The sequence below is a fragment of the Sphaeramia orbicularis genome, chromosome 9 (genome assembly GCF_902148855.1).
Source record: "Sphaeramia orbicularis chromosome 9, fSphaOr1.1, whole genome shotgun sequence".
NCBI classification, from domain to species: Eukaryota; Metazoa; Chordata; class Actinopteri; order Kurtiformes; family Apogonidae; genus Sphaeramia; species Sphaeramia orbicularis.
Window position 1 is genome coordinate 51,961,413 of NC_043965.1, and position 27,345 is coordinate 51,988,757.

Here is a 27,345-nt window from a genome sequence, read left to right on the forward strand (position 1 = left end):
CTAAATTCTGTGACGTTTTGACCTGCGATTTGGAGTTATCTCTGAGCTTTGCCTCTTTTGGGGACTCCTCTTAGGTGACTGCCTCCTCTTAGGTTTACGTTCAGGGTCTTCATCAGAGGAAGACTCCTTTGCCTTCTGAACTTTAGCACTGTGGCGTCTGTATTTCGGTGCGATTATTGAAGGTACTGATCTCCCTCTTAAGACTTTCCCTCGAATCACTATCTGTTTATCTTCTTCAGACAAACTCTGCTCATCTTCCTCCTCCTGATTAAGACTAGCTATCTCTACCTCTTGATCTGTATCTAATTCCAAATCCCCCTTTTCAGTACTTGTCTCCGTATCTGTCATTTTAATCCAAATTTTTTCCTCTTCATTGGTTTCATCTTCTCGTTCTTCAATTTGATCGTTTTTAGGGATTGATTTAGCCACAGCTTCCTCAGTTTCTGATTCTCTGTCATCTTCTTTCTGCGTTGTAGTTTCATCCATTAATTTGTCTTCTGTCTTCTCTTCTTGGTTGTCCTTTGTTTCTTCAGCAATAGTGTCCTTTCTTTGTATATATTCAGATGGAGCAGCTTCTTCAGTTTCTTCCTCTTTCTCTGTCTGATGCCGTTTACGGGCTCTTTTGGATTTATGTCTGGGTGTAGCAGAAGCAGACTTCCTTCCACCCCTTGGAACTCTTATTTCTTGTGCTGGTTCATCTTCAGTGCTTTTGTCTTCCTCTGTGTCTAGGATCTCTTTATCTATAGTCTTTGCCTCTTCTGTGGTCGGTAGGTCTTCAACACTTTGAGTAGCTGGGGTCTCTTCTACTGTGCCTTTTTCTGGGTGTGATTCTTCTGCAACAGCTTCTTTTTCCACCTCTGTTTCTGACTCTTTATTGTCTTCTTTCTGAGTGGCAGGATCAGCCTTTTCACTGTCTTCTATCATCTCTTCTTGGTTATCCTGTGTCTCTGTCTCTGTGCAAATGCCTTCTTCTAGTTGTATTTTTTTAACTGGAGGAGTTCCTTCCTCTATGTCATCTTCCTCTGTCTCATCCTTTAATCTGTCTTCTGTCTTCTCTTCTTGGTTGTCCTTTGTTTCTTCAGCAATAGTTTCCTTTATTTGTATATATTCAGATGGAGCAGCTTCTTCAGTTTCTTCCTGTTTCTCTGTCTGAGGCTGTTTACGGGCTCTTTTGGATTTACGTCTGGGTGTAGCAGAAGCAGATTTCCTTCCACCCCTTAGAACTCGTGTTTCTTTTGCTGGTTCATCTTCAGTGCTTTTGTCTTGCTCTGTGTCTGGGATGTCGTCTTTATCTATAGTCTTTGCCTCTTCTGTGGTTGGTAGGTCTTCAACACTTTGAGTAGCTGGGGTCTCTTCTACTGTGCCTTGTTCTGGGAGTGATTCTTCTGCCACAGCTTCTTTTTCCACCTCAGTTTCTGACTCTTTATTGTCTTCTTTCTGAGTGGCAGGATCAGCCTTTTCACTGTCTTCTATCATCTCTTCTTGGTTATCCTGTGTCTCTTTAGAAATGACTTCTTCTAGTTGTATCTTTTCAATTGGAGCAGTTTCTTCCTCTGCGTCATCTTCCTCTGTCTGAGACTGTATGCAAGTTCTTTTGGATATATGTCTAGATATTGTCGCAGCACACTTCTTTCCACTCCTTAGAACTCTTGTTTCTATTACTGGTTTACCTTTTTCAATGTCTTTTTCTTTTGTCTTGTCCTCATCCTGTGTAGCTTTCATTGTCTTCTGATCACTCTCTAGAATGGTTGTTTTGGCAGCTGATGCTTCTTCATCAGTAGCTTGTTCCTTATCTGTGGTTTGTATGTTGTCAAGACTTTCATCAGCTACCGTGTCTTTGACAGTGTCTTTGCTTGCACCTTGTTCTGGGACTGGTTCTTCTACAATATTTTCTACTGTTTCCACATCAGCTTCTGAGTCTTGGTTGTTTTCTTTTTGAGTTGTTGATTCAATGTCTTCCTTTTCTTCCATTGTCTGTTCTTGGTTCTGTAATTCCCCAGCACTTATTTCTTTAACTTGCATCTTTTCAGCTGAAGCAGTGTGTTCCCTTACTTCCTTTTCCTCTGTCTGAGGTTGTGTACGGGCTCTTTTGGATTTACGTCTGGGTGTAGGAGAAGCGGTATTCCTTCCACGCCTTAGAACTCTTGTTTCTTTTGCCGGTTCATCATCTTCAGTGCTTTTGTCTTCGTCAGTGTCTTGGTCATCATGTGCAGCTTTCACTGTCATTTGGCCACTTCTTAGAACTCTTCTTGCCAACACTGATATGTCTTCATCATCAGTAGCTTTTGACTCTTCTGTGGCTGGTAGGTCTTCAACACTTTGAATAGCTGGGGTCTCTTCTACTGGGCCTTGTTTTGGGAGTGATTCTTCTGCCACAGCTGCTTGTTTTTGAATTTTAATTTCTGTCTCTTCAGCGTCTTCTTTTTGAGTTGCAGCATCAGCCTTTTCACTGCCCTCTGTCTTCTCTTCTTGGTTAACTTGTTTTTCTTTAGAAATGACTCCATCTAGCTGTATCTTTTTAGTTGGAGCAGTGTCTTCCTCTACTCTGTCCTCTGTCTCAGGCTGTTTATGGGCTCTTTTGGATTTACATCTGGGTGTAGCAGAAGCAGACTTCCTTCCATGCCTTAGAACTCTTGTTTCTTTTGCTGATTCATCTTCTTCTGTGCTTTTGTCTTCCTCTGTGTCTTGGTCTTGGACATCCTGTGTAGCTTTCAGTGTCTTTTGACCACTCCTTAGAACTCTTGATTCAATAACTGGTATGTCTTCTTCATCGGTAGCCTTTGCCTCTTCTGGTAGGGCTTCCAGATGTTGAGCAGCTGGAGTCTCCTCCTCTTCTGTGTCTTGTTCTGAGTGTGATTGTTCTGCCACAGCTTCTTCTTTTTCCACCTCAGTTTCTGGCTCTTTGTCTTCTTTCTCAGTCGTAAATTCATTCTCTTCCTTTTCTTCAATGTTCTCTTCTTGGCTGTCCTGTGTTTCCTTGGCAATGGTTTCCTCGATTTGTATATATTCAGATGGCGCAGCTTCTTTAGTTTCTTCTTTTTCCTCTGTCTGAAGTTGTGAGCGGGCTCTTATGGATTTACATCTGGATGTTGTAGAAACAGACTTTCTTCCACCCCTTAAACCTCCTGTTTCTATTGCTGGTTCATTTTCTTTGGTGCTTTTGTCTTTTTGTATGTCTTGCTCATCTTGTGCACCTTTCACTGCCTTTTGACCACTTCTTAGAATTCTAGCTTCAACAACTGGTGTGTGTTCTTCATGGGTAATGTTTGCCTCATCTGTGGTAGGTAGGTCTTTAAGACTTTCAGCTGAGGTGTCTTCTACTCTACCTTGTTCTGAGAGTGATTCTCCCGGCACAGTTTTTGCTTTTTCCACTTCAGATTGTGACTGCCTATTGTCTTCTTTTGGAATTGTAGTGCCACAGTCTTCATTTTTTTCCATCTTCTCTTCTCTGTCCTGTTTTTCCTCAGTATTAGTTTCTTCTACTTGTGTTTCTGCAGTTGAAGCAGTGGGTCCTCTTTCTTCCTTTTCTTCTGTTTGAGGCCATTTACAGGCTCTTTTGGATTTACGTCTGGGTGTAGCAGAAGCAGATTTCCTTCCACCCCTTAGAACTTGTGTTTCTTTTGCTGGTTCATCTTCAGTGTTTTTGTCTTCCTCAGTGTCTGGGATATCTTCTTTTTCTATATTCTTTGCCTCTTCTGTGGTTGGTAGGTCTTCAACACTTTGAGTAGCTGGGGTCTCTTCTACTGTGCCTTGTTCTGAGAGTGATTCTTCTGCCACAGCTTCTTTTTCCACCTCAGTTTCTGACTCTTTGTCTTCTTTCTGAGTGGCAGGATCAGCCTTTTCACTGTCGTCTATCATCCCTTCTTGCTTATCCTGTGTCTCTTTAGAAATGACTTCTTCTAGTTGTATCTTTTCAATTGGAGCAGTTCCTTCCTCTACATCATCTTCCTCTGTCTGAGACTGTATGCAAGTTCTTTTGGATATATGTCTAGATATTGTCGCAGCACACTTCTTTCCACTCCTTAAAACTCTTGTTTCTATTACTGGTTTACCTTCTTCAGTGTCTTTCTCCTCTTCCTCATCCTGTGTAGCTTTCATTGTCTTCCGATCACTCTCTAGAATGGTTGTTTTGGCAGCTGATGCTTCTTCATCAGTAGCTTGTATCTTATCTGTGGTTTGTATGCTGTTAAGACTTTCATCAGCTACTGTGTCTTTGACAGTGTCTTTGCTTGCACCTTGTTCTGGGACTGATTCTTCTACAATATTTTCTACTGTTTCCACATCAGCTTCCAAGTCTCTGTTGTCTTCTTTTTGAGTTGTAGATTCAATGTTTTCCTTTTCTTCCATTGTCTCTTCTTGGTTGTTCTGTAATTCTCCAGCACTTATTTCTTTAACTTGCATCTTTTCAGCTGAAGAAGTGTGTTCCCTTACTTCCTTTTCCTCTGTCTGAGGTTGTGTATGGGCTCTTTTAGATTTACGTCTGGGTGTAGCAGAAGCAGAATTCCTTCCACGCCTTAGAACTCTTGTTTCTTTTGCTGGTTCATCTTCTTCAGTGCTTTTGTCTTCGTCAGTGTTTTGGGCTTCAGACTTTTTGTTGTCTTCTTTTTGAGTTGTAGATTCAATCTCTTCCTTTTCTGCCATTTTCTCTTCTTGGTTGTCCTGTGTTTCCTCAGCAATGGTTTCCTCAATTTGTATATATTCAGATAGTTCAGCTTCTTCAGTTTCTAACTTTTGCTCTGTCTGAGGTTGTGTACGGGCTCTTTTGGATTTATGTCTGGGTGTAGCAGAGGTAGACTTCCTTCCGCTCCTTAAAAGTCTTGTTTCTTTTGCTGGTTCATCTTCTTCAGTGCTTTTTTCTTCCTCCATGTCTTCGTCACCATGTATAGCTTTTGCAGTCTTTCCATCATGCAGATCTTGTGTTTTGACAACTGATGTTTCCTCTTCTTTCAGACCTTGTCTTGGTTCAGATATCACTACAAAAGAACCTGGCACAGATATTTCAACAATTGACTCCTCCTGTGCCAGCTCAACATTTGCTTCTGCCTGGACTCCATGTTGGGATTTTTTCAGGTCAACTAAAACTACAGACAATCTTGGGAGGTCAGTCAGCTTAAGTGCCACTATTTCACTTTGCTGCTCATCCACTGTGAGTATTTTCTCATCTTCATTGATTTTAACTAAGGCTGAGTCGGCAGCAGTTTCATTTTGGTTTTCAGGTGCTCCTCCTTTTGAATTATCTGCAGCAGTTGTTAGGTCTGCTACATTCTCCACTTTTTCAAATACTATCATTGTTTTCTCCCCAACATCTTCTCCATCTTGTAGGACCTCTCCTGAGACATGTACTACCTTATCTGCTACTGTCTCAGTTATGGCTTCTGATTGCTGTTCAGTTATATTTTGCTCCAAATTAGCTTCTTCTGCAATTCCCTTTTCTTGCCGTAATTCTACAACTGGCTCTAAACACGCCTCTCCCCCTTCCACTGTCTCCTCCTTAGCCTTTCCCTCTGTCTTCCTATCCGTCTTTTCTGCCTCACTGTGTTGGTCCTCTGTTTTTCTGATTATATTGTGCCCTGGTATGTCAATGATTGTGATTGTGCCACTTCTCAGAACTCTTGTTTGAACCAATGGCACCTCTTCCTTGTATAGGCTCATTCCCTCATTATCCTCAGCTAATGGAGTACTCTGTTGAGCATTCTGTACTGTACAGTCTTCCTCTTTGTCTGCAGATGTCTCTGAAAGAAGACACTGCTTCTCCTGAAATTCTCTATCATTTTCCATGTCTTTTCCAGAGTCGCCTTCGCTAGCTGCTTCTTCCACCGCCTTCTCCACCTGCTGTGGTACTAATTCTTTTTGCTCCACCACTGAAGTTGGATTTTCCTTTTCAGATGCTCCAGCTGTTGACAAAATCATTTCTTCATTTTCTACAGCAGTACTAACTTTGGTGGCTTGTTTCTCTTCTGTGTTCTTTACCTGAAGATGATGGCAGGCTGTTTTCATGTCCACTAACATGACAGCACCCTTATGGAGTTTAGGGATGTCAGAGTTTCCAGCATTCTTCTTAGAAGGCTCGTCAGTTGTATCAGCTGACACAACACTGGGTAAGTTCTGTGCTTCATCAGGTATCAAAGCATCAGCAGAAGAATCACACTTTTCTGTCACATCAGCTACCACAATGCCTGCTTCTTCTTCCTCCTTTCCTTCTTCCACCAGATCATCTGTATGTTCGTCCTGTTGTTTCTGATGCCTTTTACTATGTCTTGTGGATTTGCATGGAGGAGTGGCTTTGGATTTGGCTCTCAGAGCTCTTCTTTGAACAACAGGGGCTCCTTTTCTTCTTCAGACTCTTTTGCTTCATCCTGTATCAGTGATCTTTCTGCCTCTTCATCATTCTTTTGTTCTTGATCAGTCTTGTTGATTTGTGTTACTATTTCATCCCCTTCTGGCACTGCCATAAAATCTGTACCATATTCGCCTTCAGTTCCAGTCAGTTCATCTACTTCCTTAGCTGAAGAAAATTCTGTCTCTAACTTCTCCCCTGTCTTTTGGCTTTGTTGAGTAGATTTACATTTAGATGCAAGGCTGCCAACAACAGTTCTTCTTCTCAAAACCCTCCCTTCATCTTCCCCTGTCTTTGTGTGGGATCTCAACTGGGGAGGTTCATAGTGGACAGTTTTTACAACAGCTTGTCCTCTTTTTTCAGCTTTCTTCTTTGCTGATGTTGCATGTGTTGACTGACCTTTGACTTGCTGTATAACTATTTCAGCCAGTTCTTCCTCACATGCCTCATTTTTAGTTCCCCACTCCATTTCTACCATCTCTGCCTCCTTGCATATGTCTAAAACCTCTCTAGAGACAACTGTAGAGTCTTTCTTCTGTGCCTCTTCTATTTCTGATACCACATTTTCAATTGCTATTTGAGAGTCATACAATGCATTTAGACCACAGAGGTCTTGACACTCCTCAGCAGCAGGTGCTACTGTAGATTCAGATTGTAGGTCCTCTGAGGCCTGTACAGTTGTTGCCTTGTCTAACATTGAGGCTGAATCTTCTCTATCCTCAACCTCTGTTTTACCTTCAGTGGCCACACGCAGCATATCCTGTATAAAAAAAAAAAAGTCAAGTAGTCATAATTTGTAATTTTCTAAATAATATTATGAGGTCTTTATCTTTACCTTCTGCCTTGAGAAAACATTGCATTGGGATTGGAGTTGTATAAATGAAACTGATCTGAATAATTGTAAGGAAAGGTGATCATCATCATCATCATCATCATCACCACCATCACAGTTTAAAACTGAATACCCACCTCTTCCGCTACTGCAGGGGCTATATAAATTGTTATTTGTTATTTCACATCCAAACTGTATAGATATAATATATCAAAATGAGGAATGTTGTAGTGTCCTAATTGGTCCCATCCACTGAAACTGTTTCTTTCAATCTTCAGTGTGGAAACACAAAAATTTTAAATGCAAATAAAAAATTCTAGCTACAGAGGAGAAGGCATGTGCATGACTGAGAAAGGCTTAAGATTGATATATGCTCACCTCATTGTGCTCCTGCTCGGAAATATTATGCTCGTCTGTTGTCTGTTGCTCAGAAACCCGCTCCTCTCCAGGGGATTCTGCCTCAATATCCTCGATTCTAAAAGATTTTTAAATATCTCTTGTTAATTTTAGTATTTGTCAGGATCTATTGGCAAAACAACACAGGGCAAAAATGCATCAGTGACAACTAGAGCCCAACCGATATGGGATTTTGGGGCCGATGCAGATACCGGGGGCTTAAAAAAAGCCTATATCCAATATATCAGCCGATATAGGCCGATAACCGATATATTGGCTGATTTATGAAATAAGAACACTGATCTACACAGGATATAATCATCTTATATTAGATAATTGTGGACAGGTGGAGAAACAGTTGCATAAATCTTTGTTTATGTCAAATATAATTTACACAACTTTCAAATGCAAACTATGCAATCAAAAAAATAATGAGAGCAAAAAATATTTCTGACCACACAATTATGTTTTCACTCACAAATTTTGATGTGTCTGCCTCACGGCACTACAACTTCTCATGTGGACTAAGGACTAAACTGAGCATGTGAAGAGTGAATTAGGTGAGTCCTAATTGATTGGAGCAATTGCAAGAGTTATAACTGACCCGTGTTACAACTGTCCCCAGTCTCCTCAACACTATAAACACCCAGGCCTGCTGGCAGAATGAAACTGTGAGGTAGACAGGAAGTGCACAGACATGGGTGTGTGTGAGGGGGTGAATACTTCATAGGATGGGGGGGGGGGGGGGGCAGTCCATCCCTGTCAGACTGTGCGGGGGGGGGGGGGGGGGGGGGTTTGCAGCTCTGTCATTATGTGATTGTGTCTGTGGGGGGTGATAGCGTCATTGTCCGAGCAGGAGTAAAAGTGAAACTAACTCGCTTTAAAGTTCCTCTTATTCTCCGGGCAGCACACACACACACTAGAGCAGCGAGCGACAGAATCTCCGTGCAGCAAAAAAAGTTAATATATCGGCTACACCGGCTACATATTGGCCAATGTTGATTAATTGGTGAAACTCTATAATCAGCCGGCTGGCCGATTAATCGGTCAGGCTCTAGTGACAACTACATGCATTAGTGCCAAAGGAGTCACCACAGTTTCAGTCAAATCTGGTACCTTGAGTCAAGTGTTTTCAACTTTTCAGCTTTTCACAAGTCACAAAACATTCAGTTCCCTTAGATCTGATCCAATTAGAAACTAGAAGCACTTGGAGAGTGCAGACCTTCGCCAAGGCTGATCAGTGGCCCCCCCCGTGGGCCCCCCCACTCCCGATCACCACCAAAATTTAATCATTTCTTCCTTATCCCATTTCCAACAAACCCTGAAAATTTCATCAAAATCTGTCCATAACTTTTTGAGTTATGTTGCACACTAACGGACAGACAAACAAACAGACAGACAAACAAACCCTGGCAAAAACATAACCTCCTTGGTGGAGGTAAACATATAGAAGATATGCATACAGTGCAAATGTCCTGTATATACACTTTGGATTGACATGTTGTGTACAGTGCTAGAGAAGCTAGAGAAGGCACAATCATAATATTCTGAATCAGGGGTGTCTAACTCCTTTTAGTTCAGGTGCCACATTCAGCCTAATATGATCTCAAGTGGATCAGAGCAGTAAAGTAATAACAGTGAAAAAAGTAACATTACATAATAAAAATGTTTACATCTACAGCTTACATCCTAAGTTTATTATTTATGCACAGTTGTACATTACAACTTACAGATCACAGTGGATCTACAAATACACAAAACATTTAGTAACACACATTTCAGGTTGTTCATATGAGTTGTCATATGATGTATTTTACTGGTATGACTCACTTTAGATCATATTAGTCTGTATGTGGAACCTAAACTAAAATAATTTTCACACCACTGAATGTCGAGAAGGAGGGTCTAAGGACGGGGGATCCCTGGGACATTGATCCATTTGCTTCACCTACTGTTTACTAACTGATTACTTGACTATTTGTTTATTTATTTTCATTGTGTTTTTTTAATCAATTCAACAATTTCTGTAAAGCCCTGTGAGGCGACTTTGTTGGGATATTGGGCTCTATAAATAAAATTGAATTGAACGGAATTAATATCTAGGTAACATGTAGTGGATAGCACTCATGCCTCACAGCAAGAAGGTCCTGGGTTCAATTCCAACACCAGTCAATGGGGGCTGGGACCTTTCTGTGTGGAGTTTCCACCCCGTGTCCGTGTGGGTTCTCTCTAGGTACTATGGTTTCCTCCCACCATCCAAAGACATGCACTGATGGGCTAATCAGTTGATCTAAATTGCCCATAGGTGTGAATGTGAAAGTGATTGGTCGTCTGTCAGCCCTGCGATGAACTGGCAACATGTCCACAGTGTACCCCGCCTTCGCCCATAAGTAGCTGGGATAGGCTCCAGCGACCCCTGTGACCCTAGTGAGGATAAAGCGGGTTTAGAAAATGTATGAATAAATATTGTGATTTCTGCATTCCACAAATTCATCCCAAGGGCTGGAATGGACCCTTTGGCGGGCCAGTTAGGCCCACAGGTTGTATGTTTCACACCTGTGTCCGAAATAAAAGTGTGGTTTGTTAATATTTTATAAAGTGGGAGCTGAAATCAACCAACAAAATAATCTCCTCCTTTGGCAGCCAATGTTCCTGTAAGCGCCTCTGAGCACCTTTGTCTAAGACATTTTACATAAAACAATATTGCACTAAAAATTGTGCCTGTCATGTCAATTAGGCAGCACTCTGGTCCCCTGAAACCCACTTGCTTAGTTGTGTTAACACTCATAGTTTACTCTGTTTTCTAGAAAAGATATTTTGCTCTTACCTAATGACTTTTTCTATCTTGTCTTCTGTGATGTTTTCTCCTATCTTCCATTGTTTTGACACATTGTTCCTGTCCCAAGCAGCAACAGGTACTTCATCAGCCTCTGATTGCACAAAAATACATAACTTGCACTGATTATATTACACTGATACATGTTTCTATAATATACGATATGCAGTCCACACCAAAATGTAATATACCAGTTTAACTAAATGCTCACCTTCAGCGGCTCTTACTGCTGTCACCCCCTCCTACAAATCAAAATTAAATCAAATTATTATGCAGTTTTACTTTTACGTTGTTGCTGTAGTGCCAATTTTGTGCTCAAATTCTGAAAATGTACCAAAATTTCCACTGTGCACTTTGAGCACGTCACAGAATCCGCTTCTTTAATCACTGTGGTTATTGTGTCCTTTTCTCTCTCTCCCATGATCACAACCGGCTCCTCAGTGTACATCAGTCTCTTGGACACTGCTGAAAACAGAATGAAAAAAAAAAAGATTAGAAAACTGACAATGCATACAATATTTAGATTAACATCCCACAATTTTAATAAACTTATTTTAATCCATGACTAACATAATGAAAATGAATATTTGACAATTAAAGGTGACAGAGTACAAGACAAACTTGTTGAGTAATTTTGTTGAGTTTTTACCATGATGCATAGGATTATACATAAAAAATCTTATCTGGCAAAATTCTTTGAACTTTAGGCTCTGCTGAAGTAAGATTTTGTTTACAGGTCATAATTTCCAAGGTTGAAATATGAAGCCAACGCATAATTACTAAAAGATGCAGTTCCCTAAATATTAACAGGCTGCTGCAAAATATTTTTTTGGTCTCCAATCACTAATTTCACCTGTATGTGACAACTACATTTAAATGCATACAGAGATCATCAATTGCATGTAAGCCAGAATTCCAGCAACAATGTAAAGTCTGTAAAACCTGTGGCCAAACACAGCGTATGCATATGACTATGATGTTAGTAATTAATTATTAAAAAGGCTGTAGTTAAACAACTGGAAGGTTACCACTAAGATACATGGACTTGTACAAGAATGCAGTTTGCAGATAATCTTTAATAGAATCTTTTAAAATAGGCCTATTTAGAAATTAAAGGGAGACACTATTATTTCAATATCTACTTGTGAAAAATGCTGAAATGAAAGATCAAGAAAGTGAGAATAGATGTTTATGTAATGAAATGATTATTAAAAAAGAAATGAAAAATATACACAATCTAACCTTTGTGGAAATATTGTTTTCTGAATTTTCAAGGTGTTCTTGAAAACACCATAAAAACCCTGTCTGTTTGTTGTGCTGCACAAAGAAAGAAAGACTGTAAAAAACAAAAAAACAAAAAAATGAGGTGCCCTTAAATGCACCATGTAATCCATTCTCCTGTGTGTGCAAAAAGACAAACAGTATACAAGAGGCAGTTCACTGAGGGGTGACAGTAAAAATCTGTAATTCCACAAATATAATTGTAAAATGCAGCAGACTGGCAAGAAATATCCATCAGCTTGAATTGGCTTTTAGAATGTACAGACATATTTGGCCAGTAATTTTTTCTAAATTACTTCCATACCATTTGTTTGTTAGAATTGTTTCAAAATAGGAAGAAATAAATACTACATACTCTAAATTCCCTCTTCACATTTTCTGAATAAGTAGATTTTCTTCTGAAGAGATGTGGCCTTTGTAAAATAAAACAGCCAGTTTATTGTGTCTCCTACCGCTTAGGTCCATGACCTGGATCTTCTTGGCAATGTTGGTTCTTTGGTTGGGGCCACCAATGCTCTGAACCTCCCACAGCAAATCCGCATCTCCTGGATACTGAGACAGGTACTTCTGACACACTAGAACACAGAGGATTGGTAGAATAGTAAAGAACACAAATATTAGATTCTTACATGACTGTACATGACTGTGCTTCAGCAACACATTGGATTTAGTACCTTTGTACATGGCTGTTGCCAGAGGGTACCTCAACCCCAGAGAGCTGTCAGTGAAACTGAGCACATAGTCCTTAAGCATTTGGAGGCCATAGCCATTACCACGGTGACATTTTCTAACAAATATTGAGTCCATCACAGGAAGCTGATAGCTTCTGGTTGAAAAAGAGCTGCATAAGCTTCCTGTAATGGAAAAAAAGAAAAGAAGCACAATTAAGTAAACATCACCAGCATCATTTCCATCAGATCTCAGACCCCTTCAGACTTTACTTCAGGTAACAAGAAGAGACAGGACACATGTGATGGAAATGCCTGAGGACAAGTAAACAGTAGCCCTCTGTGGTGTTCAGTTGAACAGAAATGTATTTTTCGCTCCATAAAATGAACCAAAATAAAGTATAACTTGCTAACCTGATCCTCAACCAAGAAATGAACAAACTGGGGGGGTGGGGATGGAATTTGGCTTGTTTTGATTTGCTTGTTCATCTCAAGAAATTGTGTTCTTTGGTAATGTTGAAAAAAAAAAGCACCATCAGCAGAGTGCAAACAAAAATAAAATGGATTATCCTGCAGTTTGTCACACATAAACAGCCTTTGCTTTAAGGTGCTGGATATCCAAATATACAGAGCTGTATCTAAGCTGTTTTCAGTAAAATTTTGCCCATACACAGGTTGTACAACTGAACATCAGACAAGGTGATTTGCTTCACCAAATTAAAAGAACTAGTAAGACTCTGCAGCTCTACATGCATGTCATTACCTGATGGTTTGACAGAGTAGAATCCCACAGCCTCTCCATTATGCCACAGGATTTTGGCGTAGTCTGTCTCTCCATGACAAAGGAAGGGCAGCTCTTCAGAGCTCATCTCCTTGGCTCTGTAGATCACACGATTAAGACTGTACAAAACAATTCTCTCACCAACTGTTTGAACCTGATGGACACAGAGAAAACAGCATGTTATTTGAGTCCAAATATTTTGCAAAGTATGAACCTTCCAGTATCCAGGTGAGCAGATTATGCACACTTTGCACTTCATGTTATAAAAGGACATATTATTTTTCACAATTTGTATTAGTTCAGAATTCAAAAATTGTTAATTTTTTGCATGATTTATAATATTCTGACCCAACCACTAAAATCAGCACATAGTAAACATTGGAAAATTACTACACTAGCACCCTTCTCTGAAGTGAGTAAAAAATGTGCATTGACACATTTTAGAACATCTGACGTAGCACAAAAAATAACAATGCATACTAAGCCATCATTGACATATGTCAGGCTGCAAAAAAAACAAACAAAAAAAAAAAAGTAACATAGTAGATTGAAGAAAAAAAAACTTTTGGTGTTTTTTTGCATCGAAAAATATGGTTTATTTACATGACAAAAACGGCATTTAAAGTATTACTCACACTGCTGTATGAATGTGTGTGAATGTTTGGTAGTGGGAGGGGCCGTTGGCAGCCATGCTTCTGTCAGTCTGCCCAGCAGCTGTAGATACGTATGTAGATTACCACCACCAGAGCGTGAATGTGCGAGCTATTAAATAATGAATCATTAATGTAAAGTGCTTTGGGTGCCTTGAAAAGTGCTATAGAAATCCAATCCATTAATATTAATATTAATATCAATATTAATATCATAATTATTTTGTATTTGCACATTTCTTCTCCAGCACCCACCTGAGCCCTGCCCACCAGCTAATCATATTTAACATCCTCCAGCTGATTGCTCTGGGTGGCTGTAGTGTGTTCATGGCTCAGTTTGCTTCGGAAGCCTTTGTGTGTGACCATTCTGCTTGTGTTCTGTTGTGAACTCTGATCGCTCGATTAAGTATTGTTAAGACTAGTTCTTTGTCTATTCTAGTGAATGTGTTTTGTTCCAGCACCTGAGTGTGTCCACCAGCTGCTGTGAATTTTGGTTAATTAGCTTTCCTTTCGTTTGTAGATTCTGCCCACTGGTACACAGTATGAGCATAGAGTTTTGTTTTGCCCTTTTGGCTTATGTTATATTAATAGACAAGTTTCATGTGACGTATGCATACATTAAGTCATGCTGCATGCACATCTTGGAGGCAGAAGTCACGCCGACTTTGTAGCGTGTTAAACGAAAACGTGATGGAATAAAACCCGCACCTATGGATGGACCTGCTAAACTCCTATGTGCAGTTTATTACTTTGTTTTCACCAAGTATAGGTTAGGCATAAAGACCGCTCGGTTACACTGGTGGCAGTGGTGGTTCTGTTCTGCCGACCGCTGTTTATAGTTATTACCACAGTTAGCATTGCTTATCAGTATAGTTCGCCTGCGTGCCTGTTGCACTTAGCGGCGTGGAAAAAAAGCACTGTCATCATGTGGTACAGTGATGAAGACCCCTTTAAACCTACCAGGAGGGCTTCCCCTGGCCTATCACCCTATAGAGAGAGAGTGATTGTGGATCTACCTGCTCCCTTTGCCAGCGATGGCAGCCAGAGTTTCCTCAGCTGGTTGAGGCAGCTGGAAGTGGCAGTCAGAGCTACAGTGGGCGACACCAGTGAGTTCAGCGGGGAGCTGGTGAGAATACTCCCCGCTTTTCTACTATGGGACAGCCTTCCCGATGCGGTCAAGTCAAATTATGCGGCCATGAAAGAGAAGACAGGATTGGCTTTTGGTCAGAGACAGTTAATACGTAGACCGTTTTAGAGCTAACATATCGGCTTATTCATGTGTTCCAGGGGAGAGCCTGGAGGTGTACGTGGCTGAAGTGAGCCGGCTGGTAGCTGGTACTCATGTTTTTGCCTCCAGGTTGCGCATGCATCTTAATGACATCACTGTTGTTAATAAACACTGAAACTCATCTATAGCAAACCTTTGTAAATTTGTGACTTTAAAAAGAGTGGCCTTCTGGAGAAGAAGTAGCTGTTTTATTTTAGTCAAAGTGGTTAGTGGTCCTCTTTTTGTTACTGAGTATTTCTTTTGGGCTCACTACTAGCCCCAGGTAGGATAGCTTCATTTTGGTTTAATTTGGCAGTGTCTGCTCAGCCCTCTCTCTGTTCTGTGTTTATTTTTTTTGAGTATTCAACCTGAGTGCTACAAATAAGAGAAAATGGCACTTTACATCTGCTACCCCCTGGTTTCTTTAGTTACTACCTCTATTTGCTCTAACCCCTAGCTGAGCTGGGTTGTAACAGTGGGATAACCACCTGTGTCAACTACTTAGTACTATCTCTGTCAACTGTTTGTATTCATTTACCTTACATGGTACTTGACTTTCTCTATTCTAACTTTGAATATTGTTTGGTTGTTTACTTGGTAATTTAACACTTGACCAAGGACAACAGTTGAAAATGACCCACTTTTTAGAGCATGTTTAAATTAACATTGCAGGTTAAGATCTGTAATCCTGATAAAGATTTGTTTCTTCATACCTCCACAGCTCCATCACGATCATTATCTTCTGTCTTGAGAATGTCACTGATGGTCCACCACTGGTTCAACAGGTATAGAGCCACAGGAGTGAATGGATCAGTGGGACCAGTGAAAAGGGCCAGTATCTTCTGTTTATCACTGGATCCATAGAGAGGAATAAAGCCCACGGTCGAAATGTTTATGATTGCCTGAGGACAGATTCATGACATGTCATCCATACACTGCCACAGCGCCAGCAGAAATCAAATTAAAAGAAATCTGTATGAAATTACGCCAGTTCATCGCAGGGCATATTTGATTAATTTTCCTGAATCAATGCTTTGTTTCCTTAATTTCGCTGATATTAAACATTGGTTCCACTGTTGTTTCACACACTCATTGTGGTGCACATGATGCCAAGATCAACACAGATAATATGGAGCGTACCTCAGAATATCACAATATTTTTTGTCACTTATTTCAGAAAGTGAAACACATATATTATAGAGACATTAGACATAGAGTGAAATATTTCAAGCCTTTATTTCTTGAAATTTTGATGATTATGGCTAAAGATAATGAAAATGCAAAACTCGGTGTCTCAGAAAATTTTAAAATGACATAAGATCAATTAAAACTAGAAAAGCACTCAGAGTGCCGACCTATGCCAAGGCAGATCAGTGCCCCCCAGATCACCACCAAAATGTTATTATTTGTTCCTTGTGCCAGTATCAACATTTCCTGAAATTTTCATCCAAATCCGTCCATAACTTTTTGAGTTATCCTGCACACGGACAGACAGACAGACAAACAAACCAACACCAGCAAAAACATAACCTCCTTAAAGGTAAAAATTATATTTTAAACAGAAATGCCAGGCTTCTGAAAAGTCTCTTCATTTCTATGTATTCTATGTATATCTATCTGATCGCCTCCATGCATTAATACAGTAATTTATGCAAAAGGGGGCCCAACCAAGTATTGAGTACATAGAAATACACACACTTTTTCAGAAGCCTTACATTTCTGTTTAAAATATCCTTTTTTTTTTTTAAATTGATTTTATATAATAGTCTAATTTTCTGAGACACTGAATTTTGGGTTTTCGTTATCTGTAAGCCATAATCCTCAAAATTTCAAGAAATAAAGGCTTGAAATATTTCACTCTATGTCAAATGAGTTTATATAATATATGGGTTTCTGAAACAAGTGACAAAAAACATTGTACTTTTTCATGATATTCTATTTTTTTGAGATGTACCTGTATATGCTCACGTCTACACTGGAACCATCACTTACTCCTTTAAACTTTTAAGCTTTCACACTGACATTAAACATATTTGGCTTTATTTTTTCATGTCACATTTTGACTTTTTTTTTTCATGTAGTCAAATAATGGTTTAATTGAATTGAATCCAGAGATTAATTGATTACAAAACTTAGTGATAGCTGCAGCTCTAATTAATATGCAAGACAGAACGGAGATCCCCAACTCCTATTCAATACAGTTCAAATAGTACAACACCTTATTCTATAAGTACCAGTTTAATTTATTTATGTTTGATCTTTTATTTTCTTGAGCTGATGGAAAATGAATTTCTTCCTGGGGATTTATCAAAGATGATGTGTCTCTGTATTTCTGCTGTTGTCACAGCCGAATGGACAGTATTATCACCATTATGATTGATAATTATGTTAACTACAGATAATAGTAAGAAACCAACTATGAAATAATAGTTATAAGATAAGATTATACTTTGTTGGAGGAAAATTCATATGTACAGCTGCACATGAAAAGAGGCATTAAATACGAAAGAAAGATAAAGTGAAGATAAAAATATAAAAATTTATTTGACTAAAAATGACAGTGAAAATAATAATAAATAAATTAACAGTGAGTAGTAGGTTACATTGACAGCAAGATGGGTATACTGCTTTACTATTTACTGTGATAAGTGATGCGCAAACGTGTAAGTATTTAAGTCTTATTGATAAAAACTGATAAAATCTAACTCAAGTTGTTTCCACATGGTTGATCAATTATATATACTACATTGAGGATGCTTGTTCTTTATCCATATTTAAAATTCCAGACTTTTTCAAAACGAATTTTTTCCCCAAGACTTTGACTCTATGTACTTTTATACTTGCGTGCCTACTTTTTTTAGTTGACATTGCACCTGTTGTGTGTTGTAGAAAAGTTAATTTTAATAAATAAATGAATGAATTAGTGCTGTCAAAACATTACAATTTTTAATCAGATTATTCACAGGGTTGCTGTGGATTAATTTCAATTATGATTAAAAATCATTCATTTTTAATCTATATTAATCACGTTTAATTTTGCATGAGCAAACAAACTCAAGAAAAAAGAAAATATATATGCATTTAACATGTTTATTAAACACCTTCAACTTTTTCAACAAAACAATTGTAAGCAACTCTTCCATCTTGAGTTTTTTGTCCTCATATTTCCATCCAGACATGCTGTTTTGTGCCTTCCATCTTTATGGGTTGGTTCTGCTGCCTGTCACTACCAGATCAACTGACCATTTGTTCATGCGCAACGGTAACTCTACTTGGACAAACTGCCCCAAATGCATTGGCAGAGATGTTCAGGTGTCATTCTGTGCTGCAGATGGGCTAAATGCATTAAAATTTTTAATCAGCTTAATCATGATGATGGATTAATCCACGTTAACGTGTTAATTTTGACAGCCCTAACATAAATGAATGCATAATTTGCAGTAAATTGTGTTTTACTGACAGAAACGTTTTCAAAAGTGCATGGATATCATACAAACAAGTTTCACTAGAATCATTCCAGTACCAACTGGTTAGCCAAATCATATCAAGTTTTTATCAGCTTTCCTCATGTATTTCTTATCTGTGCCTTTGAGCATACTCTAAAATTCAACTATGAGAGGAACTTTTCCAGACTTTATTAAGACTTTCACACAAAATTCCAGACTTTTCAAGGTCTAGAAAACAGCGTTTCAAAATTCCATACTTTTTAAGACTTTCAAGACCTGCACAAGCCCCCTGTACATTAAACAACATTGGATTCTACTGACTCACTTGACTCACATTGACATGTTGTGGTGTTATACATGTTATGTTTTACCTCAGTGGAGTCAGACAGGGTGATGGACTCTGGAGAATCAGGGTTGCTGTAGAGTAAAGTGTTCATGTAATTCTGAGCCGAACGTTCCAGCTCCTCCTGGCTAACATGTGCCAGTAAATCCACAGGAAACTTCATCCCTGCACAACACAAATGGAGAGGTGACACACACTCAGATCAGTGATGAAAAACGAATCTCAAGCAGCTTCTTCCTCCTGATAAATCCTTCCTTCCTGAAAAAAGTTTAGCTACATTTAAAATTTGTTTGGAAACTTTTAGCAACTTTTGTAAAGTGACTCAAACACTACAGTAAAGCACACAGTTTTCCTCGAAATGCCACCAAATGATTTTCTGTGTCACAGTCAGAAAAACACATGGTCTGTCTGTACCTGCAAAAGTCAGTGTTTCTAACTTAGACACTTTTTGTTGGTATATTTAGTGGTTTGTTTGAGTCCTGTAGAGATTCTTTATCCAAAGAGCCACTAGTGACAAATCTATCAACTTTTTCTGGTGTTGTTAGAGACTTTTGGAGACTATGAGGTGAAAACATGTATTGTTCCTCATCTAAAACAAATCACTGAATTTAAATCACTCCTATTGACATTGACAGTTTTCTTTATTGTCTGTTTTTGATAAATTTAGACCAGTGGTTCCCAGCTTTTTCTGGCTCATTACCCCATTTTAACATCACACATTTCTGGCAACCCCAGACATTCAAAACAAAGAAATTTGTTTTGCTAAAATTAATTTGTTTTTGATCATGTAATACTTTGCTATACTATGCTGCAAAAAAAAACATTAATTGTTGATGACATTTAGTCTATATAATGTATATTATTATGGACAGAGGCAGAAAAGCCAGGTTGAGATTACTGCACAAAGTGAGAATTTTATTACTGAACTGAATTAATACTGAACAAACAATAACTCAAACTACGATTTATGAAAGAGCTGTAGTATCTTAAACTGACCACAATGAACATTTGAAAGATTTAACAGTACCACAGTGCTTCAGTTTCAGCTTCACAGTTTGTTATGTCTTTTATGTATTGTGATTATCTCTCTCAACTCACCATATATTTTTTTATTAGTAAGGTTTTGGTTTTTTTTTGTTTTTTTTATCAATTACTAGAAATTTCAGGCAACCCCACATGGGGTCCTGACCCCAAGGTTGAAAAACACAGATTTAGATTGTTAATGTAGACTGAAAATTTAAAATGGCATGCTTAAAAATGTTCAAGTTTTACTGTGAGTTGTTGTAGTGGACCGTAAGGTTAAAATCCAAACCAAGCTCAAGAAAATGATGCTAAAAACTAAACAACAAAAAACAAATATAATATAACTAACCTAAGCAACTCCTCCAGGGTGTCACTTTAGCCTGAATAAAGAGGGTTAAAATTTGAACACCAAAAAAAACAAACAGGAATTGACAGAGTATAGTTAATTTGTAGTTCTAAAAATATTTTTTTTGTCTCTCCCACGTTATTCCTATCTCCTACATCATTCATTATAACTGAATGCCTGTTGTTCACTAGATCTTACGTGATTAATCAAAATGTTTTTTTTTAAATATTCAATTAAAATTTTCCTGATCAACACAAACAACATGGAGCAAAACGTAGAAAAGACAATGACAAAAAGGCAGACAATGTGCTCACTTTTCTACAGTGGAACTATCACTTACTCCTTTAAACTTTTAAGCTTTCACACAAACATTACAAATATTTGCTTTGATTTTTTTAAATTGTATGTTGGTTCCATTTGAAGTTGTTAGTAAGTTGGATACAAATGTGTTGAAGACTGCAGTGCACATATTGTTTGTAGATGTCATTTGACTTTCTATTTCTATATGCATTTGTGCCTCATTAGGCAAATGAGGGGGGCAGTCTTTAAAGGCGTGTCCTTAGGTCAACTCTTCTCCTATTGGTTAATTTCTATTCGAAGGGCTGTTCAGTCAGTACTGAATAGACCAGGCTGTATGTGGTCTTTGTGTACTGTTTGGTGTGGATATGGAACTGAGAGAGTATTTTGGTTCGCTTCATGGACCAACCTCTTGGATCATGTAACATGGGTGATCCAGATGCAGTTGGAATCAGGGCATCCGTGTGGGTCACATTATTTTTTTATTTTTTTATGGGCTCAGCTGGCTGACAGGCAGCTGTCTGTATCGATAAGGCAGCAGCCGACACCAAATGTACTCCCAGTCATCATTGCCCATTTTCCTGACACCTTTGCTTGTGTATCCTCTTTTATTTGGACATTTTATCAAGGAGTATTTCACACTACTTTTTTTTTTTTTCCCTACTTGTCTAGTCCAGCGTCCTAACAGCAGAATGGTAGTCTGGCTCCTTTTGGTGCTGAACAAATTTGCTTTGCCAAGGGTAACTTCATAAAGTATATGAAGCGCCCTTTGATATTCTACTGTGTTTATTATGAGTTTTGTTGAACCTCATTTTGATGCCGGACCTGACATGGGGGGGGGGGGGGCGTAGAAGACTGGGAGAGAACAAGAGAGAAGGAGGTGGCGTAGACCCTCACAAGAAAGTAACAACAATAACAATAACAGCAACAATACAAACAGTAACAACCATGGATACAATTATAATGGTAACAATAACTACAACCAGAACTGAGTAAAATGGGCAGAAGAGAGAAAAAAAACAAAACAAACAAAACTACAAAAAAAACAACAATGAAATACATAAGACCTATGAAATGTTGAATATAAGAAAAGAAAGCATGAACAAAACATTGTATACCACGTTCGCACAAATAATACCTATAACAAATAATACCAGTAACAAATCCACACAACATCAGTTGTTCACATTAATCTGCTGTGACAGAGTAAACCAGGCAAACAGACTGAGGTGAAGAACACAGGCATGCAACTGCAACCACACTCCCTCCAAGGATCAGGGACTGACCAAGAGGGCCCCAAGGCCTGGCCAACCAGCAGACGCCACAGAGAGGGGAGATCCAGCCCGCCCCCCCGAGAGGCAACAGTGTGCCCGCCCCGAAGATGGTCGAGAGAGGCCCCCGCCAGAGGCCCCACAGCAGCCGAGCACAGGCCCCAGGGGGCCAGGGACACCAGCCCCCCCCCACTGCCGGGGGCCGGCGCTCCGGATACGCGTGTCTGGTGCGTGCAGGTGTGTGTGCAGGTCTGTGGAAGGGGCTGTTGATGGGTGTGGGTACATGTGTACATGTAGATGTGTATGTGAGGGCGTGCGTGTGGGTAGGTGGGGGTATGGGCATGGGTGGAGGTGTTTGTGTGTGTGTGTGAATGGTCAAACATGTGGGATGGGTGGTGTGTATGTCTGGGAATCGGTGGGTGTGTGTGCATATGCTTGTGTGGGTGAGTGGGGGACTGGAGGGTGTGTGGGGTTCGGGGGTTGGGCTTAGTGGAATGGGGGGGTGGGCCTCTGGGCCCCTGGGACACTTGGCTGTGGCATCAGGGTGCGCACTGGCCTGCAGCGAGTGGCTGTCTGGGCCGGCCTGGCCGCCCAGTGTGCTGGGTGGGACCCCTGCCCGGGGAGACAGGGGGCTCCTGGGCTCGTGGGGCTCGGGGACCGGTGCCTCGGCTGCCCCTGGGTGGCTGGCCCCCAGTGGGGGGGAAGGGGGGCGACGGCTGGCATCCCTGGCCCCCTGGGGCCTGTGCTGTGCTGCTGTGGGGCCTCTGGTGGAGGCCTCCCTCGACCATCTTCGGGGCGGGCACACTGTTGCCTCTCGGGGGGGGGGGGGGGCTGGATCTGCCCTCTCTGAGGTGTCTGCTGGTTGGCCGGGCCTTGGGGCCCTCTCGGTCGGTCCCTTATCCTTGGAGGGAGTGCGGTTGCAGTTGCATGCCTGTGTTTTTCACCTCAGTCTGTTTGCCTGGTTCACTCTGTCACAGCAGATGAATGTGAACAAGTGATGTGTGGATTTGTTACTGGTACTACGTGTTATAGGTATTATTTGTGCGAACGTGGTATACAGTACTTTGTTCATGCTTTCTTCAACACTCAACATTTCATAGGTCTTATGTATTTCATAGTTATTGTTTTGTTTTGTTTTTTTGTAGTTTTGTTTGTTTTGGTTTTTTTCTCTCTCTTCTGCCCAGTTTACTCAGTTCTGGTTGTAGTTATTGTTACCATTATAATTGTCTCCATGGTTGTTACTGTTTGTATTGTTGATACTTTCTTGTGAGGGTCTTCGCCACCTTCTTCTCTCTTGTTGTTCTCTCCCCTTCTTCTACACCCCCCCCATGTCAGGTCCGGCATCGAAATGTGGTTCAACAAAACTCCTTAATAAACACACCAGAATATCAAAGGGCGCTTCATATACCTTATGAAGTTACCCTTGGCAAAGCAAATTTGTTCAGTACCAAAAGGAACCACACTAACATTCTGCTGTTAGGACGCTGGACTAGACAAGTAGGAAAAAAGAAAAAAAAAAAAAAAAAAAAAAAAAAAAAGTTGTGTGAGATACTCCCTGGTAAAATGTCCAAATAAAAGAGGATACACAAGCAAAGGTGTCAGAAAAATGGGCAATGATGACTGGGAGTACAGTTGGTGTTGGCTGCTGCCTTATCGGTACAGACAGCTGCCTGTCAGCCAGCTGAGCCCATAAAGAGAGAAAACAAACAAAAAAAAAGAAATCAAGAGACAACGGGGGTATGTGAAGGCACAGGTTCTGTGGCTTCATGCCACAGTTCATAACGCTATGAAACCAGTACCGGTGCCTCTGAACGGCACCCCTGAGGTTTTATCAAAACCCGGCCTGACCCGTTGGGTCTCGTCCGGCTCGTTTCAGTTTGCAGTAGTCTAATCTGGATCAGTGATCTAATGTGAACCACACTGGATGCCCTGATTCCAACTGCATCTGGATCACCCGTGTTATGTGATCCCAGAGGTCGGTCCGTGACCCAAACACTCACTGGGTTCCTCTATCCATACCAAACAGTCAAGTCCTCAGTGACTGTGGGATTTACTGCAGCAGTAATGCTGCTGGTTTTCAAACAACACAGTTTCATGTCCCTCTACCGAGACCACGAGCACCAGCTATTTCCTGCTTTACTTGGCACTGATAAGCACAGCAGCCAAATACACATTGACAAATAGGAGAAGAGCTGATTGATTATGTTTTAATTGTGTGTTTTTAACCGGTCTCTTTTCCATTTTTGTAAAGCACTGTGAATTGTCCTGTGTATGAATTGTGCTATACAAATAAATCTGCCTTGCCAAGAGCTGACCTAAGAACACGTCTTTAAAGACCGCCCCCCTAATTTGCCTAATGAGGCATAAATGCATAAAGAAAGAAATAAAAAGCCATGCAGAAATAAATAGGCGAAGCAGAAATAAATAGAGGAAGAAAATGCAAAAGGGAGAATATTGAAGAAAATGTAAATGGAAAACCAGGCAGAAATAAATCGGCAATGCAGAAATAAATAGAGGAATAAAATGTAAAAAGAAAGCAATGCAGAAATAAATAGTCGATGCAGAAATAAATAGAGGAAGAAAGTGCAAAAGGGGAATACTGAAGAGATAAATATGGCTATGAATAAAAAAAGACAATAAATTAATAAGATGTCAGATGAAAATCGATTATAGAAATAAACAAGAAAAGAGACAAAGACAATGTAAATAGAAAGCAATGCAGAAATAAATGCAGAGATAAAAATTAAATGAAGAAAAATATAAATACGGACAAAATAGATACATAAATGGCACGGAAATTAACTTATCAAGCCATTTTTATATTTCTGTATATATTTTTTTTTAATTTGGCAGGTTCAGTCTTCCCTAATAGATCAGCTGCAATAGAAATGAATGTCATGAATGAAATGAATAGTCAATGGTGTCAAAATATTCATTCATTCATTTTCTGAACCCGCTTTATCCTCACTAGGGTCACGGGGGTAACTTGGCGCCTATCCCAGCTACATAGGGGCGAAGGCGGGGTACATCCTGGACAAGTCGCCAGTTCATCGCAGGGCGGTGTCAAAATATGATTATATTTTATTAGATTATTATACAGTTATTTTAGTTCAGGTTCCACACACAGGCCAATATGATCTAAAATGGATCAGACCAGTAAAATACTATCACAACATATAAATAATGACAACTCTAAAGTTTTCTCTTTGCTTTAGTGTAAAAAAGTAAAATTACATGAAAATTCTTAGATTTACACAGTGTCCTCTCACAAAAAATGTGAATAACCTGAACAAATATAAACAACGTGAAATGTCTTAAGAGAAATAAATGCAATTTGACCAATATTCTGACTTTTACTAAATGTTTTGTGTCTTTGATATGCACTGTTATCCGTGAGTTATAATGTGTACACATGTGTAAATGATAAACTGAGGCATAATATTGTTAAAATTGCACTTATTTTTCTTTAAAAATTTCAGGTTGGTCATGTTATTTAAATTATTTTAAAGGATAGTTTGTAAATATAAACATGTTCATAATGTAATTTTTCTTTTTCACTCTAAAGCATACAAAAAAGTTTGGAGATGACATTATTTATAGGCTATTTATGTTATTGAACTGGTCAGACCCATTTGAGACCATGTTGGGCTGAATGTGGAACCTGAACTAAAATGATTTTAATGTTCCTGCTGTAGCCTTTAATTGTGTGTTACAAGTCAGGCATGTGACGTGACATGTTTTTGTAATTAGTTTTCTTAGTTCCTTTCCTCCAGCTACTCAGCCACAACAAACCAGTTTAACATCTAACCTGTTGGGTCTTTTCCAGTCAGAGTGCAACATGACACTGTTACTGACACAACACTGGTTGTAATTAGTTATTAAACAACCAAAGGTGGTGACCAAAAGTCGACTAAAAGGCTATGGGTATTTAAAAAAAAAAAAAAAGAAAGAAAAAAAAAAAAAAATCTGTTGAGTTGTGTAAAGTTGGTAACATGTTTGGGCTGGATCCTGCCTTTGGGTACATTGTGTTCCCTTTATACCATTTGACAAATGAACTCCTTAGTCCAAACTGAAGAAAAAAATAAATGGTTTGTGGACAAATTTCAAATGTTCATGTATTTGTGGTTGACTTAGACACTTAAAGGTAAATGGAACTTTATTAAACTTGCTCACATGCACGTTGAGCTGTTGCACAAAGCAAGCGCGTGCACTTTCTCACTTTTCTCTACATTAACTAAGTCACAAAGTCACATGAAGCAGCAATGAAGTGCATTTGTGCAGGGATACAGAAAGCCATGTTATTACAAATACAAAGAACATGACGTTCTCAAGTGTATAGTAGTTATTGGTAGGGGGGAGGGGGCGGCAGCCACACCGCCAGTGATGAATACCAACCGACTCCAAACGGGGTGAAAAAAGACACACGCATGCATATAATATTAATATCTGTAGCTTAATTCCATGTTTAAATCGTTGCATTAGTCGAACAGACTGTTTGATAAAGTGACCAAAAGGAAAATTTACACAGGAGCTATTTCGGAGACGCAGGATATGTTGAGAACATTTTGTTCTAAATAGGAATAAAGGAGAGTGGAGGAAGTTTCGTCGAGTTTCTCAGGTGGAATAAGTAGAGCTGAATTGTGTTCCAGTGCGCGTGTTATCCCGGAGCTGTGAGCCGTCCTCCCGCTGCTCTATATTTAAGCCTGTTTCCACTCAGACGTAGATCACTACATTCATCCCGTCCTCATTTTTATAATTCCCCCAGTGCACTTAAAGTAAACGCGCAGAGCCGAGCAACAGGAAGCAAAAACACACAGCAACTCACCGTTAGTCTTCGTGAGATGTTTTTCAAAACCAGTTGTTTAAAACTTTCGACTTAATAGAACAACAAAAACATACGCTTATGTTTTTGTTGCGGGCGCGACATTGTGCGCATGCTCGGTTGAAACCACCAATCCTGTGCAGCTGCCTTATGCAACTAAACTATAATCCTATAACTGCGAAATCCTCAAATCACGGACGGCAGCTGCTGGAGCAACCCTGACTTCACTTTAGCATCATACTGAGATTCTGTTTCTATGACTTGTACAAGTTTTCATCTCCATATAAACTGCATTCATTCACATTTACTAACTTTTGTTATAGTCATTTTTACTGCTTTTATTTATGTGCCGAGGTGACTTTTATCCTTTCTTTCATCCTCTTTTGTATTCATTTATTTGTTTATTTATTTTAAATTAACTTTTATCCTTTCTTTCATCCTCTTTGTATTCATTTATTTGTTTATTTATTTTAAATTAACTTTCTTTATTGGAAGCAATTTCACAGCCAACAGCATGACAATGCAATGGGATAGAAAGGACTTCCATTCATTCATTTTTCTTTTTATCCCTCCCACAATCCCACCCTACCCGAAAGAAGACAATTCTTAATGTAAACCCAATATCGGCATGTGATCAGTACAGAATACATACGACAATTGTCTGATTAAGAAAAATAAGTAGCTAAAATAAAAGAGAAAGAAAAATAAATAAAATAAAATAAAGGGGGTGGGGGGGCTCAGTCATCACA

The 27,345-nt window shown here is 39.5% G+C and overlaps 2 protein-coding genes across 3 annotated transcripts; both read right to left on the minus strand.

The window, feature by feature from the left end:
- Positions 1–6,201, minus strand: LOC115426251 (microtubule-associated protein futsch-like). Its single transcript, XM_030144253.1, has 2 exons — positions 3,691–6,201; positions 1–2,784 (listed from the first exon to the last, which is right to left on the minus strand). The coding sequence occupies exons 1-2, from the start codon at positions 6,007–6,009 to the stop codon at positions 1–3; spliced, it is 5,103 nt and encodes a 1,700-aa protein (XP_030000113.1). The 5' UTR covers positions 6,010–6,201.
- Positions 4,639–26,725, minus strand: LOC115426423 (soluble lamin-associated protein of 75 kDa-like). Of its 2 annotated transcripts, none has more exons than XM_030144547.1 (12): positions 26,600–26,725; positions 18,866–19,002; positions 15,762–15,950; positions 13,114–13,285; positions 12,357–12,536; positions 12,135–12,257; positions 10,736–10,863; positions 10,613–10,643; positions 10,393–10,495; positions 7,548–7,644; positions 6,208–7,097; positions 4,639–4,668 (listed from the first exon to the last, which is right to left on the minus strand). In XM_030144547.1, the coding sequence occupies exons 2-11, from the start codon at positions 18,998–19,000 to the stop codon at positions 6,297–6,299; spliced, it is 1,959 nt and encodes a 652-aa protein (XP_030000407.1). In that variant the 5' UTR covers positions 19,001–19,002; positions 26,600–26,725; the 3' UTR covers positions 4,639–4,668; positions 6,208–6,296. The 2 variants fall into 2 exon arrangements, with proteins under 2 accessions (XP_030000407.1, XP_030000406.1); XM_030144546.1 differs by having other exon boundaries at positions 10,736–10,866.
- Positions 26,726–27,345: the final 620 nt, after the last annotated feature.

Coding starts and splice junctions, on each gene's coding strand:
- LOC115426251 (XM_030144253.1), bottom strand. CDS start 6,009: ATGTTAGTGGACATGAAAACAGCCTGCCATCATCTTCAGGTAAAGAAC. Junction 2,785..3,690: donor ACCTACCAACCACAGAAGAG/GCAAAGAATATA, acceptor CTACCAGAAGAG/GCAAAGGCTACCGATGAAGA.
- LOC115426423 (XM_030144546.1), bottom strand. CDS start 19,000: ATGAAGTTTCCTGTGGATTTACTGGCACATGTTAGCCAGGAGGAGCTG. Junction 15,951..18,865: donor CCCTGTCTGACTCCACTGAG/GTAAAACATAAC, acceptor ATCTGTCCTCAG/GCAATCATAAACATTTCGAC. Junction 10,644..10,735: donor AGTGCACAGTGGAAATTTTG/GTACATTTTCAG, acceptor TTTGATTTGTAG/GAGGGGGTGACAGCAGTAAG.